The sequence below is a fragment of the Pan paniscus genome, chromosome 13 (assembly GCF_029289425.2).
Source record: "Pan paniscus chromosome 13, NHGRI_mPanPan1-v2.0_pri, whole genome shotgun sequence".
Lineage (NCBI taxonomy): Eukaryota > Metazoa > Chordata > Mammalia > Primates > Hominidae > Pan > Pan paniscus.
Window position 1 is genome coordinate 64,920,589 of NC_073262.2, and position 17,118 is coordinate 64,937,706.

At 36.8% G+C, this 17,118-nt stretch overlaps 1 protein-coding gene across 3 annotated transcripts in view; it reads right to left on the minus strand.

The window, feature by feature from the left end:
* FAP (fibroblast activation protein alpha) overlaps positions 1-16,867 on the minus strand; it is a 74,655-nt gene extending 57,788 nt beyond the window's left edge. The window contains exons 1-3 of one of the 3 annotated variants that reach the window (XM_024927941.4): positions 16,318-16,867; positions 14,896-15,074; positions 14,482-14,566 (exon numbers count right to left, since the gene is read on the minus strand). In XM_024927941.4, the coding sequence (XP_024783709.1) occupies positions 14,482-14,566; positions 14,896-14,901 (91 nt within the window). In that variant the 5' untranslated portion in view covers positions 14,902-15,074; positions 16,318-16,867. Of the gene's footprint in view, positions 1-14,481; positions 14,567-14,895; positions 16,251-16,317 lie in introns of those variants that run through there. The other 2 variants (XM_063595202.1, XM_063595203.1) reach the window with 2 other exon arrangements.
* Between the last annotated feature and the right edge of the window lie 251 nt (positions 16,868-17,118).

Here is a 17,118-nt window from a genome sequence, read left to right on the forward strand (position 1 = left end):
AACATCTTCTGTTGTTTTAACTGATTTACATTGATGCATGTATGCTCCACACATTTGATTAGGACCATGAGTTTATTTCTTTCCTTAATTTGCAGCAACTTATTCCATGGCTGTAAGAATAGTGGCTGGTGAGCCCTTTTGCAACTAGACACTGAATACTTAATAGAATTGTTATTCTATTTTTTAAATAATTATCTTTCTGTGTTATCTGTGCATCCTAAACAAGGTTGTGTACACTATACAGTTATTTGTAATGAAATATCTTCTGTTTAATGAAATGGTATTATGTAGAATTCATACCATTGATTTTGTAATTCTCATTCAGTGAATAAAAGACCATTTACTACAATAGCATTAAAATAATTGCCAAGTATTGTATTTAATTCAACTTTATTTAACTTTCCTAAAAGCAAGTTGCAATCTGATTCTAATGTAATAAAGGGAAAGTTATAACACTATTTACAGTGGAACTTATTTTCCACTTGAGACACATTTAGTTTGTGCTTACACAATCCTGAATATCTAGATGGAAAATTTAAAAATGTATAAAGTCCATTTACTGTAAATACCAAGATAACAATTTTTTTAAAGAACGTTTTTGATATTAATTCAATAAATGCATATAACCTTAGTTATTTTTTAAAAAGTATAAATAATGCTTCAGTTATGGCTGGTGACATAGTTTTTCCTATTTAAGCATCTTTGCATATAATTTTCCTTACTTGTGTTATGCTTAATTAAGACATTTATAGCTATAATTAATCTTCATTTTCATAGAAGTCTAAATCAAGTGAGATAATTCAACTAAAACATCTAGCTCTATGTGTGGCACATGGTAGCAGTCAATACATGTTACCTTTTAGCATTATCATAACTCATCAGTATTTTTCAGATAAATGTTTTAGATCAATGTTTCCCAAGCAGATTTGTCCACTGGGAATTTTTGCTTCTGAATATCTACTAAAACCACAGTTTGAGAAACACAGTTCCAGACAAGGCTATTAGTATATACAATTGAGCTTTACTTTTATTCTAGTTTAATGAAGTTCATCAATTATACTTGAACATTTTGTCTATTGCCTAGCTCCATAACTGAACTGTTACAATTAAAAGCATAAGTGCAATTTGTACTAATATTGAACAATGAATAAATAAAACATAAAAAACAACAGTTTCAAATTACTTTTTAAATACCTACTCATTTTCCTTTTCATATCATTAAAAAGCATTTTGATCTTATCAGAGTTCTCAAAAAGATTCTAAGAATTAATTATTTATTCCTTTAAACCTCTAATTTAGTTTATCCAGGAAGGTTGGACTTGATACTATATTTCATATTACTTCCTAGTTAGCAATTAATTTTATATGAGTGCATAGTAGCTATAAATGCCAACAATCGATATAGAGAACGTAGCATATGACTCAAAAAATCTGTAAAGCAATTTTAAGCATGTATTAATTGTACTACTAATTGCCATAATGAGAATAATCCTCACCACCACCCAAGAAGTGATGAATGGATGTATGAATAACATATTCAGATAAGCCAGCTACATGTATGTGGGAATGGATTTCAGGCACAGATTGGGCTGGGATGATTACTCCTAACCTCACGTTAGCTTTGAAACCATATCATATGTCATGTATCCAGGGCTTAGAAAGTGTAATTATGTTGATGTCAGGCTGGGTACATTAAGTTCATCCCCAATATACTCAGAGAAATTCAAATTAAGCATTCTTCTCTTCCTGCTAAATATGACCATGTGTTCATAAACACAGTGAAGTAATGTGTCTCCTTTGAGATGGTGCATTAAGTCACATGTTAGAATAAGAATAAAACATAAAGATTACTTAGAATTTTCAATCCAAGCTTTGATTCTTTGTACATATGGATTTTTGTTTTCTCAACATTTATCTAAATTTATTGAACATGAATTTTTTCTCATCTCTATATTTATGTGGCAAAGAATTGTATAAGACATAGGTCTCCACCCATAAAAGTAGAAGCAGTGATTGATTTTTCTCACTATTATACGTTCAGCTGCTAGGACAGTCCTTGACATAGCATGGGAGCTCAATAAATATTTGCTGAATTAAAAAAAAACCAACTTGACAGATTTTGTGTTCGCTTGTTTTGAATAATTCCCCCGAGAATATATCTTCCCTTACTTTCTACCCTCTATTACATGTTGTAAATTTCATATGTAGACTCTTTTGCCTTCATTTAAATATTTATAAAAATTTGGTCCTTGGAGCCCCTTGGAGTGTGCTTATATAAAAAACAGATTCCTAGTACTTATCTCAAACCTACTGAATCCAAATCTCTGGGGGTGGGGTCCTGGTAGTTTTAGTTTTTACCCAGTCTCCTTGATGATTCTTCTGCAAAGGTTCAGAATCTCAATTTAATGATTTCACTGAATCTATTTTGCTCAATGCACTCCTGTGCCTATAGGAATCATTCCTTGACTACAAACTCATGGTAGGTGGGTGAGGCTGGCCTGCAGAGCAATCCATATGTCATGGAGAAGAGATTCCACATAACTGAGTGTTGACCATGGCTTCCAAGGAATGTAAATGGCCTCCTTTAATGTTTGTCCCCCTGTTCAATGACCTTGCTCATTGCCTTCAAATGCACTCTTCTTTAAGTATATTCCCTTTCCCAGACCTGGAAAAGTGGACAAAAGGCAAGGGGACTGATTCTGCCCCAGACTAGACTTAAGTAAGATTATGGAAAAAGCATTGGGGTCATTATTTTCTAGTGTTTGGAATGTGTGTATGTGTGTGTCTGTGTGTAAATCAGTATAAAATATATCTCCACAGCACCAAATACACTAAATGTTCTAGTCACCCAGAAAATATTCCATTAATAATTATTGGATCAACAAATGAATTTTCATGTCCCCTTCCAAATAATCTTTTAATATTAAATGTAATTACTTGATGATTTTGGAAGATTAGCTTTGACATCTATAATTTTTAAATTCTAATGGTTGAACAGAAGTAAACATGAATTCTGAAAGCATATCTCTCCTCTGTATATGTTAACACTTACTTGATTAGCTCTTAATTTTTGCCAGTGCCCTTAACTTCGTTTTGGCCCATCTTTAGTATAGTTACTCATACATTGCTTAAACACTCTAATTAACTATGCTTTAATTATTTGCATTTTCAGCTTATTAAAGCAAAGCTGAAAATTATTTCAATTATGAATCCAAGAAATTACAATTCACAGAAATGATTCACAAGCAAGTAATGATTTACTATTCTCTTAATTCTTTCTTAAAACGTTGTGCTTCAATTAGGCTTCTGTGTCTGTTTCTGCCATTTGATTGTCTAGTACTGAAAAATTAGGAATGGGTGTTACAGCAGAGACATTGGATGTTAGTTCTAACCTTCAGCATAAACCAAATGAGAAAATTAAGTGGCATACAAATGGCTGGCAGGTCCTTTTGTTCTCACTTTTGCACTTGATTTGTAATTGATGCATATGAGGTCATACCAAGGAAAGGGACTAGGGCTCTCAGGGAAAACACATCCATCTTCCTGCTGGCTCTGCCGAGGTGCTACCTGTGGGGAGGTATCATCTCCAATTATCACACCGGGTTTTGTTTGTTTCTGGAGTGAGCACCACAGGGGCAAGGACAGGAAGTATTAGGATGGGAAATATACTATTTACAAGATAATATGATCAAATTGGAACAAGACTGACAACTTTGAAAAAAAAAGTACATGAGGTGGCTTTAGATGAGTAATAGAAAGTGTTATAATTTATAAGTTCTTGTACATACCAAGTACTCTACATGTATAGTCCTGTTAAATCCTCACAGCAGCCATCTGAGGTAAATACTTTTGTGGACACCATTTTACAGATTAGGAAATGAAAATTAGCAAGGCGAGCTAACTTGCCTAATACATAGAAAAGCTGGGGTTTAAATCCAGCTGCATCTGGTTTTAGATACTTTGCCACTATACTATAATTAAAGTATAAGTGTACACATAATAAAACAACAACATACAACAAACACAAAAATAGGCAAGAACCAAGCAACACACAAAGGGTTAGAATAACTACACCTCAAAACCTAGGTTAAGAGAAAGTGAGGTAATTTGAGCTTTTTCAAAGCAAATAGGTTGCTAGCTATTATAAAACTACTTACTGCTACTATTATTACTGCCTACTTGAAGAATGTCTCAGCTCTAACAGCAATTTTCCATGGTTTTCTCTATGAACAATACTGAATAACATAAGTTATTCAAAGGATTTGCCGGGCTTTTAAAAATAGCCCATTTGTGTGTTATTTTATTGTTATGTTATATTATTTTAATTAGGGTTCATTTATTTTTCTGGATAACTAAGGCTTTCAAAGATCATAAGATATAATCAACCTAATGTGTAAGAACATGAATGGCAAATGACCCTCTGGTGACTCTGAAGATGAAAGCAAGCCTTGTTTATTTTTGAAGACATCAGTCTCCTTTGCCAGCTCTTTTTCCCCTAATCTCTACTTGACATTTTGGCATGGCTGTTACTGCTTCTACATGGGGCTGGAGGAAGAGCAACTTTCCTAGGTCATTTCATTCTCCCAAGGTTTCTACTACATATCCCTGGGCTGACCCACCCCCTCGCCCCACTACCACACCTGACTTTCACTGGATTGTCTTTTGAACTCCAGACACGTACATTAAACTTCCTCTTTAAAATCCCCACTTACGTATCTCACAAGCACTTCAAAATCAATATGTTTAATGCTAAGAAAAAAAATTCTGTGCTCCTCTTCCAAATTTCTCCAAGTAAATGGCACTACCTACCATTCATGTAGTTTCTCAATACAAATATTTTGGTGTGATCCTTGACCTTCCTCTTCCTTAACCAACACCCAGGCCTGCCAACCCTGTCTACTGCTTGTCTCTATTTCTACTGCACCCCCAGGGACAAGCCATTTCACAATCTTTAGGCTTTAACGGATGCCTAATTGCTCCTCTGCAATTTCATTCCTGGTATTTTGTTGTGATTTTGTTTTGCATTTTGCAGTGACTGATAGCATTGAGCATCATTCATGTGCTTATTAGTCATTTGTATATCTTCCTTAGCAAAATGTCTGTCCTTTGTCCATTTTTTAATGGAGTTATTTATCTTTTTATTATTGAGCTGCCAGAATTCTTTGTATATTCTAGATGCATGGCCTTTATCGGATATATATTTGCAAATATTTTTTCTCATTTTCTAGGTAGTCTTTTCACTCTTTAAATGGTATTCTTGGCCACCCTAAAATGTTAAATTTTGATGAAGTCCAATTTATGTATGTTTTCTTTTGTTTCTTGCATTTTTGGTCATATCTTAGAAAATTTGCCTAACTCAAAAACATAAAAATGTATCTGTATGTTTTAAGAGTTTTATAGTTTTTAGCTCTTACATTTAAGTCTTTGATCCATTTTGAGTTAATTTTTGTGTGTGGTGTGAGGAATTGGGTCCAACATCTTTTTTTGCACATAGATATCCAATTGTTTCACCATCATTTGTTGAAAAGACTTTTCCCGTTGAATTGTCTTGGCATCCTCATCAAAAATCAATTAACTAAGTAAAAGACTTTATTTCTGGACACTCAATTCTATTCCATTGATCTATATATCTATCCTTATGCCAGTAACACACTGTCTTGATTACGGAGCTTTGTAGTAAGTTTTAAAATAAGGAAGTGTGATTCCTCTAAGTTTATTATTCTTTTTCAATATTGTTTTAGCTATTTTGGGTCCCTTGCATTTTTGTATGAATTTTAGGATCAGCTAGTCACTTTCTGCAAAAAAAGAAAGCTATCCAGGATTTGGATAGAGATTACATTTAATCTGTTGATAAATTCAGGCAGTATTGCCATCTTAAAAATATTGTTTTATGATCCATAAACATGGGATGTCTTTCCACTTATTTAGATCTTTTTGGATTGCTCATTGAGAGTGTATAGAAATACTATTGATCTTTATACATGGATCTCGTATCCTGCGACCCTACTGAACTGTATTGTTAGTTCTAATAGTTTTTTAGTGAATTCCTTAGGATTTCTACAAACAAGATTGTGTTATCTGTCAGTAGAAAGAGTTTTACTTCTTCCTTTCAAATTTGGATACTTTATATATTTTTTTCTTGCCTAATTGCCTTGGCTAGAACCACTGATAAAATGTTGAACAGAAGCGATGAGAGAGGACATCAAGTCCTCTTATTGATCTTAGCAGGAAAACAGTGTTGAGAGGTGACAGCGTGCTGGCAGCCCTCACAGCCCTCGCTCGCTCTGGGTGCCTCCTCGGCCTCGGCACCCATTCTGGCCGCACTTCAGGAGCCCTTCAGCCCGCCGCTGCACCGTAGGAGCCTTTCTCTGGGCTGGCCGAGGCTGGAGCCGGCTCCCTTGGCTTGCGGGGAGGTGTGGAGGGAAAGGCAGGGAGGGGAACCCGGGCTGCACCCCGCGCTTGCCGGCCAGCTAGAGTTCCGGGTGGGCGTGGGCTTGGTGGGCCCCACACTCCCAGTGGCCCAGGCAGTGAGGGACTTAGCACCCAGGCCAGCAGCTGCAGAGGGCACACCGGGTCCCCTAGCAGTGCTGGCCCACCAAGGCTGCCCTCAGTTTCTCACCAGGCTTTAGCTGCCTCCCTGCGGGGCAGGGCTCGGGACCTGCAGCCAACCATGCCTGAGTCTCTCCCGCTCCCCCCACCCCCCCAGTCCCCTGTCACCCCCTCCGCCCCCCCGCCCCCCATCACCCCCTGCCCCTCCCCCTCCGCCATGGGCTCCTGCACGGCCTGAGCCTCCCCAATGAGCACCGCCCCCTGCTCCACAGTGCCCGGTCCCATGGATGGCCCAAGGGCTGAGGAGTGCCAGCGCATGGCACAGGACTGGTGGGCAGCTCCACCTGCGGCTCCAGTGCGAGATCCACTGGGTGAGGCCAGCTGGGCTCCTCAGGTTAGTGGGGACTTGGAGAACCTTTGTGTCTAGCTAAGGGATTGTGAGTGCACCAATCAGCACTCTGTGTCTAGCTCAAGGTTTGTGAACACACCAATCAGCACCCTGTGTCTAGCTCAGGGTTTGTAAATACACCCATTGACACTCTGTATCTAGGTAATAGGTGGAGAACTTTTGTGTCTAGCTCAGGGATTGTAAAGGCACCAATCAGCACCCTATCAAAACAGACCAATCAGCTTTCTGTAAAACAGACCAATCAGTTCTCTGTAAAATGGACCAATCAGCAGGATGTGGGTGGGGCCAGATAAGAGAATAAAAGCAGGCTGCCTGAGCCAGCAGTGGCACTCCGCTGGGGTCTCCTTCCACACTGTGGAAGTCTTGTTCTTTCACTCTTTGCCATAAATCTTGCTAGTGCTCACTCATTGGGTCCATACTGCCTTTATGAGCTGTAACACTCACTGTGAAGGTCTGCAGCTTCACTCCTGAAGCCAGCAAGACCAAGAACCCACCAATTCCGGACACAGTGTGACATTAGCTTTCATTAAGTGTGATGTTAACTCTGGTTTTTTTTTGTAGGTGTCTTTGATAAGGTTGGGGAATTCCTTCTACTCCTAATCTGTTAAGTGTTTTTATCATGAAAGGGTGCTGCATTTTGTCAAATCCTTTTTCTGTGTCTATTATGACTATGAGGTTTTTGTCCTTTTTTCTATTAATAAAGTTTATTAATTGATTTTCAAATGATAAACCAACCTTGTATTCTTGGGCTAAATCCCAATTTGTCATGGTGTGTAATCCTTTTTATATATTGCTGGATTTGGCATGCTGGTATTTTGTGGAAAATTTTTGCATCCATATTCATAAGAGATACCGATTTATAATTTTCTCTTCTTGTGACATCTTTGGTTTTGGCATTATAGTAATGCGGGTAATACCTTATAGAATGAGTTGGGAAGTGTTTTCTTTCATTTTTTGAAAACGTTTGTGAAGAATTTGTGATAATTCTTCTTTAAGTGTTTGGTAGAATTTGTCAGTGAAGCCATCTGAGCTTAGGAAGTTTTTATGTTTTTGTTTTTGTTTTTTTTTTTTGTGGGAAGTTTTAAAATGACTAATTCAATCTTTTTTGGTGTTATAGCACCACTCATGTTTTCTGTTTCTTCTTAAGTATTGGTAGTTAGTATCTTTCTGTGTGCCTATTTCAATGTGCCTATTTCATTTGTTCTCTGATTTTGTTTTGTTTTTGGTGGGGGGGTGGCGGGGAGACAGAGTCTTGCTCTGTTGCCCAGGCTGGAGTGCAATGGCACAATCTCGGCTCACTGCAACCACTGTCTCCCAGATTCAGGCAATTCTGCCTCAGCCTCCTGAGTAGCAGAGGTTACAGGTGTCAGCCACCACTGCTAATTTTTGTGTTTTTGTAGGGAGGGAGTTTCTCCATGTTGGCTAGGCTGGTCTTGAACTCCTGGCCTCAAGTGATCCGTCATCTCAGCCTCCCAAAGTGCTGCAATTACCACCACGCCTCGCCTGTTATCTGTTTTCTTTTTTAACATACAATTGTTATATCCTGTTCCTTAAAAGGTCCTAACATATCTGTTTTTCCACCAAGTATAAATCATAACCTGTATTTAAAATTTTTATTTTGATACTAAATAATACTGTTTTTATTATTAATGGGAATAAATATTAATAAACATTGTAAGTTATTCTGTTCTTACTGCATATTAGTCAATTAAAAAGGATACTGGAAATGAAAAATAAGTTCTTGGTTCTCTATACAATGAGAAATAAAAAGAGACTGGTTAGTATTTGACTGTCTTATGAGAAGATCGTTTTATTACATGCTACTGTATTAATTATTGCAATTTTTAAAATTATACTTTAAGTTCTAGGATACATTTGCAGGACGTGCAGGTTTGTTACATAGATATTATATGTGCCATGGTGGTTTGCTGCACCCATCAACCCGTCATCTACATTAGGTATTTCTTCTAATGCTATCCCTCCCCTAGTCCCCCCACCCCCCAACAGGCCCTGTGTGTGATGTTCCCCTCTCTTTATCCATGTGTTCTCATTGTTCAACTCCCACTTATAAGTGAGAACATGCAGTGTTCGGTTTTCTGTTTCTGTGTTAGTTTGCTGAGAATGATGGTTTCCAGCTTCAGCCACGTCCCTGCATGTCCCATGGCTGCATAGTATTCCATGGTGTATATGTGCCACATTTTCGTTATCCAGTCTATCATTGATGGGCATTTGGGTTGGTTCCAAGTTTTTGCTATTGTGAACAGTGCTGCAATAAACGTACATATGCATGTGTCTTTATAGCAGAATGATTTATAATCCTTTGGGGATATACCCAGTAATGGGATGGCTGGGTCAAATGGTATTTCTGGTTCTAGATCCTTGAGGAATCACAAGGATTCCACAATGGTTGAACTAATTTACACTCTCACCAACAGTGTAAAAGCATTCCTATTTCTCCACATCCTCTCCAGCATCTGTTGTTTCCTAACTTTTTAATGATCACCATTCTAACTGGCATGAGATGGCATCTCATTGTGGTTTTGATTTGCATTTCTCTAATTACCAGTGATGATGAGCTTTTTTTCATAAGTTTGTTGGTTGCATAAATGCCTTTTTTTGAGAAATGTCTGTTCATGTCGTTTGCCCACTTTTTGATGGGATTTTTTTTTTCTTGTAAATTTGTTTAAGTTCTTTGTAGATTCTGGATATTAGCCCTTTGTCAGGTGGAGAGATTGGAAAAATTTTCTCTCATTCTGTAGGTTGCCCGTTCACTCTAATGCTAGTTTCTTTTGCTGTGCAGAAGCTCTTTAGTTTAATTAGATCCCATTTGTCAATTATTGCTATATTTTATGGCTCAGTTTGACTGTCTGTGGTTCTTAAAAACTTTTAGTCCTGATTGCACACCTCTGGCTCAGACTTTTGAATCTGGTTTTCAAGGTATATCTATGACTGGATGTTCTCGTCGAAGTTGTAACTCAATTTACTTTGGAAATCTGAGACAGGTAAACGCCTCTCCATTGTGAGAATCATACAAAGATTTGGTTTTCTTTTTAAATTATTTAGAATTTGGCGAAACTCAAAGGGAGTTTGCCAAGATTCATCTGTGATTTTAAAATTCACGTGCAAATTAGAGAACTATAAACTGCAAACTTGATTTCTTTATCTTGACTAAAAAGCTCTTTTATATTCATGAACTTTCTGAAACTTTTACTTAACCTTTTAGACTTTCCCATATTTTCTCCATAAGAATAGTGAAAAAATAAGCTTAAAACTCTTAAGATGTTTGAGGGACTTTGTTTCATAGACTGAATGTTAGTCCTGGGAAAATATTTTAACTTTACTACTAACATATTTATATCTCCTTTGAAGATGATTTTATCTCACGTATATCTTATTTTACCAAAGGTGATTGTTGAAGTTACAGTAGTAATAGAATACTAATTAGTAATACTAATAATAACAACAACAACGGATTTCTGACTAAAATTCAGACTTTCCAAATGATATTTCTTCTTAAAAAATATTGATCTCTGTGCTATACAAATTATCTGTGGCCTTCACATATTTCCTTCAATGCATTATAAAAGGCAAGACTCAGCTAAATAATCACTACATATTTTATATATATGTGTATGTATGTAGAATCACAATTACATATGTATATACATATTCTCTTTGTTGGTTTGTTTAAATGATTTTGGCCTCATAGCTCTGTCAGTTTCCTTTTGGTTTCCTGAACTTCCCAAACACTTTTCTGATATTCAGCCTCCTAAATAGCTGGGACGACAGGTGCATGGCACCAAGCCCAGCTAATTTTTGTATTTTTTTTTTTAATAGAGAAAGGGTTTCGCCATGTTGCCCAGCCTGGTCTCAAACTCCTGGGCTCAAGAAATCCTCCCGTCTTGGCCTCCTGACATTCTGGGATTACAGCCATAAGCCAACACAGCCACCCACCCTTTCCTTTTTTACTCTTACTCAGCCTTATTCTCCATTCCTCCACCCTTCAGCTTCTTATATCTTTCTTCTTTCCTTTTGTTTTGCTTTTGCCCTAGAGCCATCAGTGTTCTGTATGAGTGCTTCAGACACAAAAGTTTCTGAAACATTTGTTGTTTTTGGTTAAAAAAAAAAGTTGGGGATAGGAACAGGGATGATATTCTGGGATAAAGGCTCTCTACTCTCAGAATTAAGACATTTTTGAAATTGAAATACATCACACAGAATGGAATAGTTGCTATTGTTGAGTGTAGAAGTACATATTCTCAACAATGGAAGAACACAGACACAAAATGCTATCATTTATGAAGTATTTACTACATGTTAGAAATTTTAGAAAAAAAAATAACTAACATTTGTTGAGTATTTGTTCATCACCATGTGGGGAACTCTATACTCAAAAGAATCTGAAACGAGGTCAAATAGTTCCTACGATTTCTTTCTATAAGCCAAGGAGGAATGGTCCAGGTATTTAGAAAATATAAATCATGAATCAAGTTTGTGTAGAATTTACCTGCAAAATTCTGCAACCTCTGTAACTTTTCACTTCTAGTTTTTTGCTTTTGTAACCTCTGTTAAATCTCTTGAAACAAGAAGGTCTTTATGTTTGTCTTTGGGGTGAACAAAAATAAGGGGAAGTCAAGGAGCTTAGTTTCCACTCTCAGCCTTGTTGCATATTCACAGACGAAGAGGGGTGATGCTTGTGAAGAAGAACCTCAAAAGAAAAAGTGAATGGAGGTAGGAGAGAGGAAAGGAGTCAGTTGAAGGGGTGTAAGCTGAAGGCAAGGACAACCTGGGAGTAAGGGGTAGAAATTCATGTGTGCTTCGCACTTTGGCAAAACTAAAAAGGGAATATTTTACAAGTTTCAAAAAAAGTTTTTCCTTATAGTTAATATTTTGTAAGTGAGCTAAATGGATTTTCTCATTTCACTACTACATTTCATATTTGTTCTTATAATCCAGTTTAATTATTCCTAAACCCTTTTAATCCTGAAGCTGGTTCTCCTGGGATGGAAGAGCCTTTCTCTTTTTTCTTTCCTTTAGACGTGGTGTGAAATAACACAAATCCTTCTCGGGTATCTGTGGTGTTGACCATGCATCTTTGGGTGCAGAAAGCACTGGATTCTTACTCCCCAACTTGCAGAGGGAATTCTAGACTGCTGCACCTCCATATCCTCAGCAACTGGCATGATGATGAGCAGGGAGTTAGTAGAACTAATACACTAATATGTAAATGGATGAATGAATGTTTCCTGAGTGTGGCTTTAAGTTTCTCAGAAGAAGACAGTTCATACACTGGTGCATAAAATTCTGGGCTGAGGATATGAGGGCACCTAAGGCAAATGTGAAGTAATGGGATTTCTGATGAATGTGAGAAAGAGGCTAAGTAGGAGCTCGCTTAGCTTTGAATTCTCTGTTCTTTTTACCCCTTCCTCCTTCCCTTTCCTGCCTTGCCATCTCAGATCCTATTCTCATAGGCACTGGGCAGATGTGAGAGTGAGGACTGGACCTGGCACTCCAGACGGGAGATGATTGATTGACCAGTGAGATGTGAGAAGAAAGGAGGAAAATTAGGAGGCCACCTCGCCTAACTTCAGGGCTGCCTGTGGCACTGACTTCCCCGGGTCCTGCTCAGGAAAGTAGGGTAATGACTAGTGCCATTCACAAGCTGTTTAGCTGACATTCTGAGAAGTTATTCAGCAAATTTAGAACAGAAAGAGAATGATATAATGAACCAAAAAACAACAGTTCTCACCTTATTTATGATTTTTCTATTTCTGAATGAGTACTCAAATTTCACTGAGTACTTGAGTTTAATTTGATTATTTCACCCTATCAAGAAATCACTTTATTCTTAGAATTTTCCTGTTAGTTGAAAATAGAATTGTATTATAAATTACATAGGACTTTTATACTATATATAGTTTACGACGTATATGTATATGTAAGCTATACATAACTAAACTTGGAAAGAGGGTAGGGATTGAGATTATATGTGATCACACAAATATCTGTGTATGTGTATCTCTATACATCATTTGTAAATATGTAAATATAATGCATTTCTTATTAGAAATTATAGCTTGAATTCCGTAGTGAAATTCATCCTTCCCTATGGACATGGAGGCAAGTGCCCTATAAAATTAACAAACTTTTGTTCCAAGAACATTTATTTCTGAGGGTGCAGAGTATCAATTTCAAGGTTGAGTTTCTTTAAAAATCAGGAGCTAATTTTTAATGAATTAACATTCAAAGGATCTATATGACCTAATCCACTACCTGACAATTGCTGGTATGAGGGAAATGTGGCCCCAAGACCACTGAGTTGAGAGACGAGTCTGAAAACAATTTTAACATGAAAATTTATGAAAGATATGTACACACACTACATACCTCTCAACAGCCTAAGAAGAATCTTGTGCTGGCAGAGAGCAGAAACAAAGACTGAAATTAACACTGAAGATATCAGCTGACTTCATCTTATGGGTTAACCTATTCTATTTTGTAATTCTGTGAAAATCTCATGATTATTTTTAATTTTCCAAAACATTTTTCTATGTTCTTTTTAATAGCAACAGTCCAGTCATTCAGGACTCATACATTCTTTAGCTGAAGTTATTTTATTGATCTTCATTTACTATCAGTTAACTTTTAACCAAGATATTTCCCACATTTGTTATCATAAACTTTTAGTATTTATTAGTACAAATTTTTCCCCTTTCCTAGACACAAAGACATAAGACCTGTTATTACTGGATTTTTTTTCCATTTCAGAAGCTTGAGTTTCTCTTTATAAATATTTTCATAAAAAGCTATTTCCCTAATATCACTGGATTATCTATCAACATAGTCCTACTTTATATTTAAACTAGCTCTGATATCAGCCCATAGTACCTTCCAATTTTTAGCAAAGTGAGATCAATGTCAATCTAAGCCTTTTTTGTAAAAGGATCCAATTTATGACTGATCAAAATGCTTGCTTAACAATGTTTGGTTTTCTAATTTGATGTGCAGTGCTACTACATCTAAAACAACAACTTTGCTTTTTCTATACAGCTATTCCTGAGATCTGTATTCTCAACTTCCTCCCTAAATTTTTGGAAAGACTATTTAGTAATAAAAAAAGTCCATAGATTCTGTTTTAACTTTTCCATTCTTACTCATTTTTACTTTCCACGAGACAAACCTAATAATGAAAAGCAATGTTAGTTAAAAATGTTGTTTCTAAAGGCCTGTCAAAGCTTGTATTTAGCATATATTTTTGGGGGTTGTGGGGGTGATGCAGCATAGTTCTTAGGTTTTTCTATTGCTGAAATAACACTGTAAATCTCTTCCTACCCATGCCTTAAATTCCTCAGTATTTCTGGTCTTGCACAACAACATATCTGTGAGCTTATATGTCTTCTTAGAAATAACAGACTTACTTTGGAACATAAGCACTTAGGAAATGTTCAACCACTTGTGATCTTGCATTAGTACATTTTCCAAGCTATTCTAGGCAGATAGAGCAAATCAGAGAAAGTTCTTACCTCTTGAAGGGCGTAAGACAATGCACATCACCAATAAGGCAAGCACAGCAGAGGTGGCAACTCCAAATACGATTTTTACCCAAGTCTACATAAAATAAAGAGAATTAGGCATACACACAGTTCCTGCTAAATAGTAGAAATGGCAAGATTTTGTTTACACCTAAATCCTTTTTCTCTCGCCCCACAAAGCTTTTGATTGTTTTCCACTGATCCGGCTATAATTGCTGGAATTCTTCCAGCTCTGCAAGGACAAATGTTTCTACAGTATATTTAGAACAATTTTCCAATCCCAACCCATTGAGGAAGTAAATACTTATGTACAAATCTTCACCTTCTAAACAATAGAAAACTCTGATCACGTTCAATCCAGCCAACCCTAATTTTTTAAGAATACTTGAGGTTGCTTATACTAACCTTCATTTTTCCAGATGTTTTTGAAAGTTAGCTAATTCTGTCTTCAGAGCGTGGGTCACTGGATCTGTGAAAACCGTTGAAAAGGACCAAGTCTGTCTTTGTAGTTGGAAGCTGAAGCCAGGACAAGGTTTTTTTCTTTCCACGGACTTTTGAATACCGTGCCAAGTTTCAAAAGATTTCTGTAAAATTAGAAACAGATTTTGGGGGCGTTCTTGGCCCTCAAATGAACTGTGAGTGACTCAAGGGAAGTTTTATAGCCTTCTCATCCTTGTAACTACACCAACATCTGCTTACGTTGACATACAGAGGTTTTTATTTTTTCTTTTTTACCAGTTCAGGTTTATGTTGCATTTTCTTCTAGAATTCACTGAAGGATCACTTTAGCAAGTCATTGGGTTTTGCATAACATTTTTATTTGCCACTAAAAGATGAATTTAAAATAATGAAACTTGCAGGTCTGTACATTAAACATATATCTACTTTTTAACAGAGGAAGAACACTGAAGCCACATAAGATTTTGTGAGAAATGCGCCATATAACTGCACTTTTTTTTCCTCTGGAAGATTATGAGGTATTGCAGACAGAAATGTTTTTCTTTCAGCACAATTTCTTTGTCCATATAGCACCATATGCACTTTCAGTAAATACAGAAGTTTAAAAATTCAACTGTCTAAACCCACGGCTGCTTTACTTTAAAGAAATAAAATGCCATCTGGTGAAATTTAGTATGGGTTAGGTGTGTATGCACAGGCTAGAAAGATGGAAAGATCAGTAAGAATAATTTACCAGCAGACCTTTGGAAGAATGGAAATGGCTTTACAAGAGTGGTATTTTTGCTTTCCTCTCAGAATATCTTCTGAGAGAGGAGAACATCTAGTAATTATAAAGATTTAAAAATAAATAAAAAAGCATCTGAAAAGAAAAGTAAATCTTATGTATAATTTCATTTTGGCTAAATCTACATAATTCCAAAGAAATTGGTCATCTTGACAGATTAGTAAAATGGTTGACTGAATTAAAAAAAATACACATACAACAGTTTCTTGGAGTGTTCTGTCTGTTTTAATGCAATTCACTTGGATAGATTTTGTGGTTCCACGTAAACACAGTTGTTAAATCTACTGTGTCCTTAATTTTTCCACTAATGGTTTTCTTTTTTCGAAGTTTATAATGTTCCCAACCTGATTAAAACACTTCATGGCAACCTTTCTTGGATTGTACATGAAAGGTAATGGGGAAATGTTACCAAAACATGTAGCTGTTTGCCTTAGTCAACTTCTCTGGCTACCATGGGACACTTTCTCCAGCAAAGAGCAGGACAGTGGCTTGTGAACTTCCTTTCAGACATTCTCCAGACATCCCTCCCTGAATTCCAGCCTTATGAAAATTCTGTTGAGGAAAATGAGTCATTAGGCACTTACTGGCAGAGAACTGTATTCCTGGTGGCTGGGGCTGGGCCCTCTCCTTTGCTGTTGGTGGAGTCACCTCTTTACAAAATGAAGTAATTGTTAAGAGTAATATCCAAGGTGTGCTATGCACTTGTAGGTATCTCCAAGTGATTGTGAAATCCTCAGATCTCAGATAAAAGCCAGCAGCCAGGTCCTGAATGAACTGTTTCTGTGTAAGTCCTCTCAGATTGATTGTCTTCTCCGGAACACACCGTGTTCTCAGAAGTTCTGTCCTAGCCTGCCAAAGCCCCAGAGTACACAGGCACTTTTTAGTGGGTGATTTCCAAGACTTTACATTGTAGAGAGAAACTATAATAAATTATTAGGGTGTAATTAAAAGACCATGCTGAGAGCATGTTAGCTCTAGCAATTAAGAATGCACTGACATGTGACTGGTCTGAGCACCACTTAGGATTCTATGACTGTGTGTGGGTGTCCACAAGATACTCATTTAATAGGCTCTATGAAGAGGTTGGAGTGCTTTAAGATACATTTAAGTTGCCACTGTTAGTAAGGGTGGGAAATGATGAGAGTGAAACAATGTCTGTTTAAGTTTTTTTGTTTTTTCCTTGGAAGGTTGGGTGAGTCAAGCTGTAACTTCTGGAAAATTCTTACTAGTTTGAACTGTTTTAAGAAAAATGAGACTGACTGCAGAAATAAAGATGTCGAGTTTTTCCATCTGAATTCATGGTTTAGGGAGGTATTGTTTTTATAAAGTCACACATGTTCATTCGTTTGAGATAACGTGAATGTATTCTAATTTTCATCCAGACA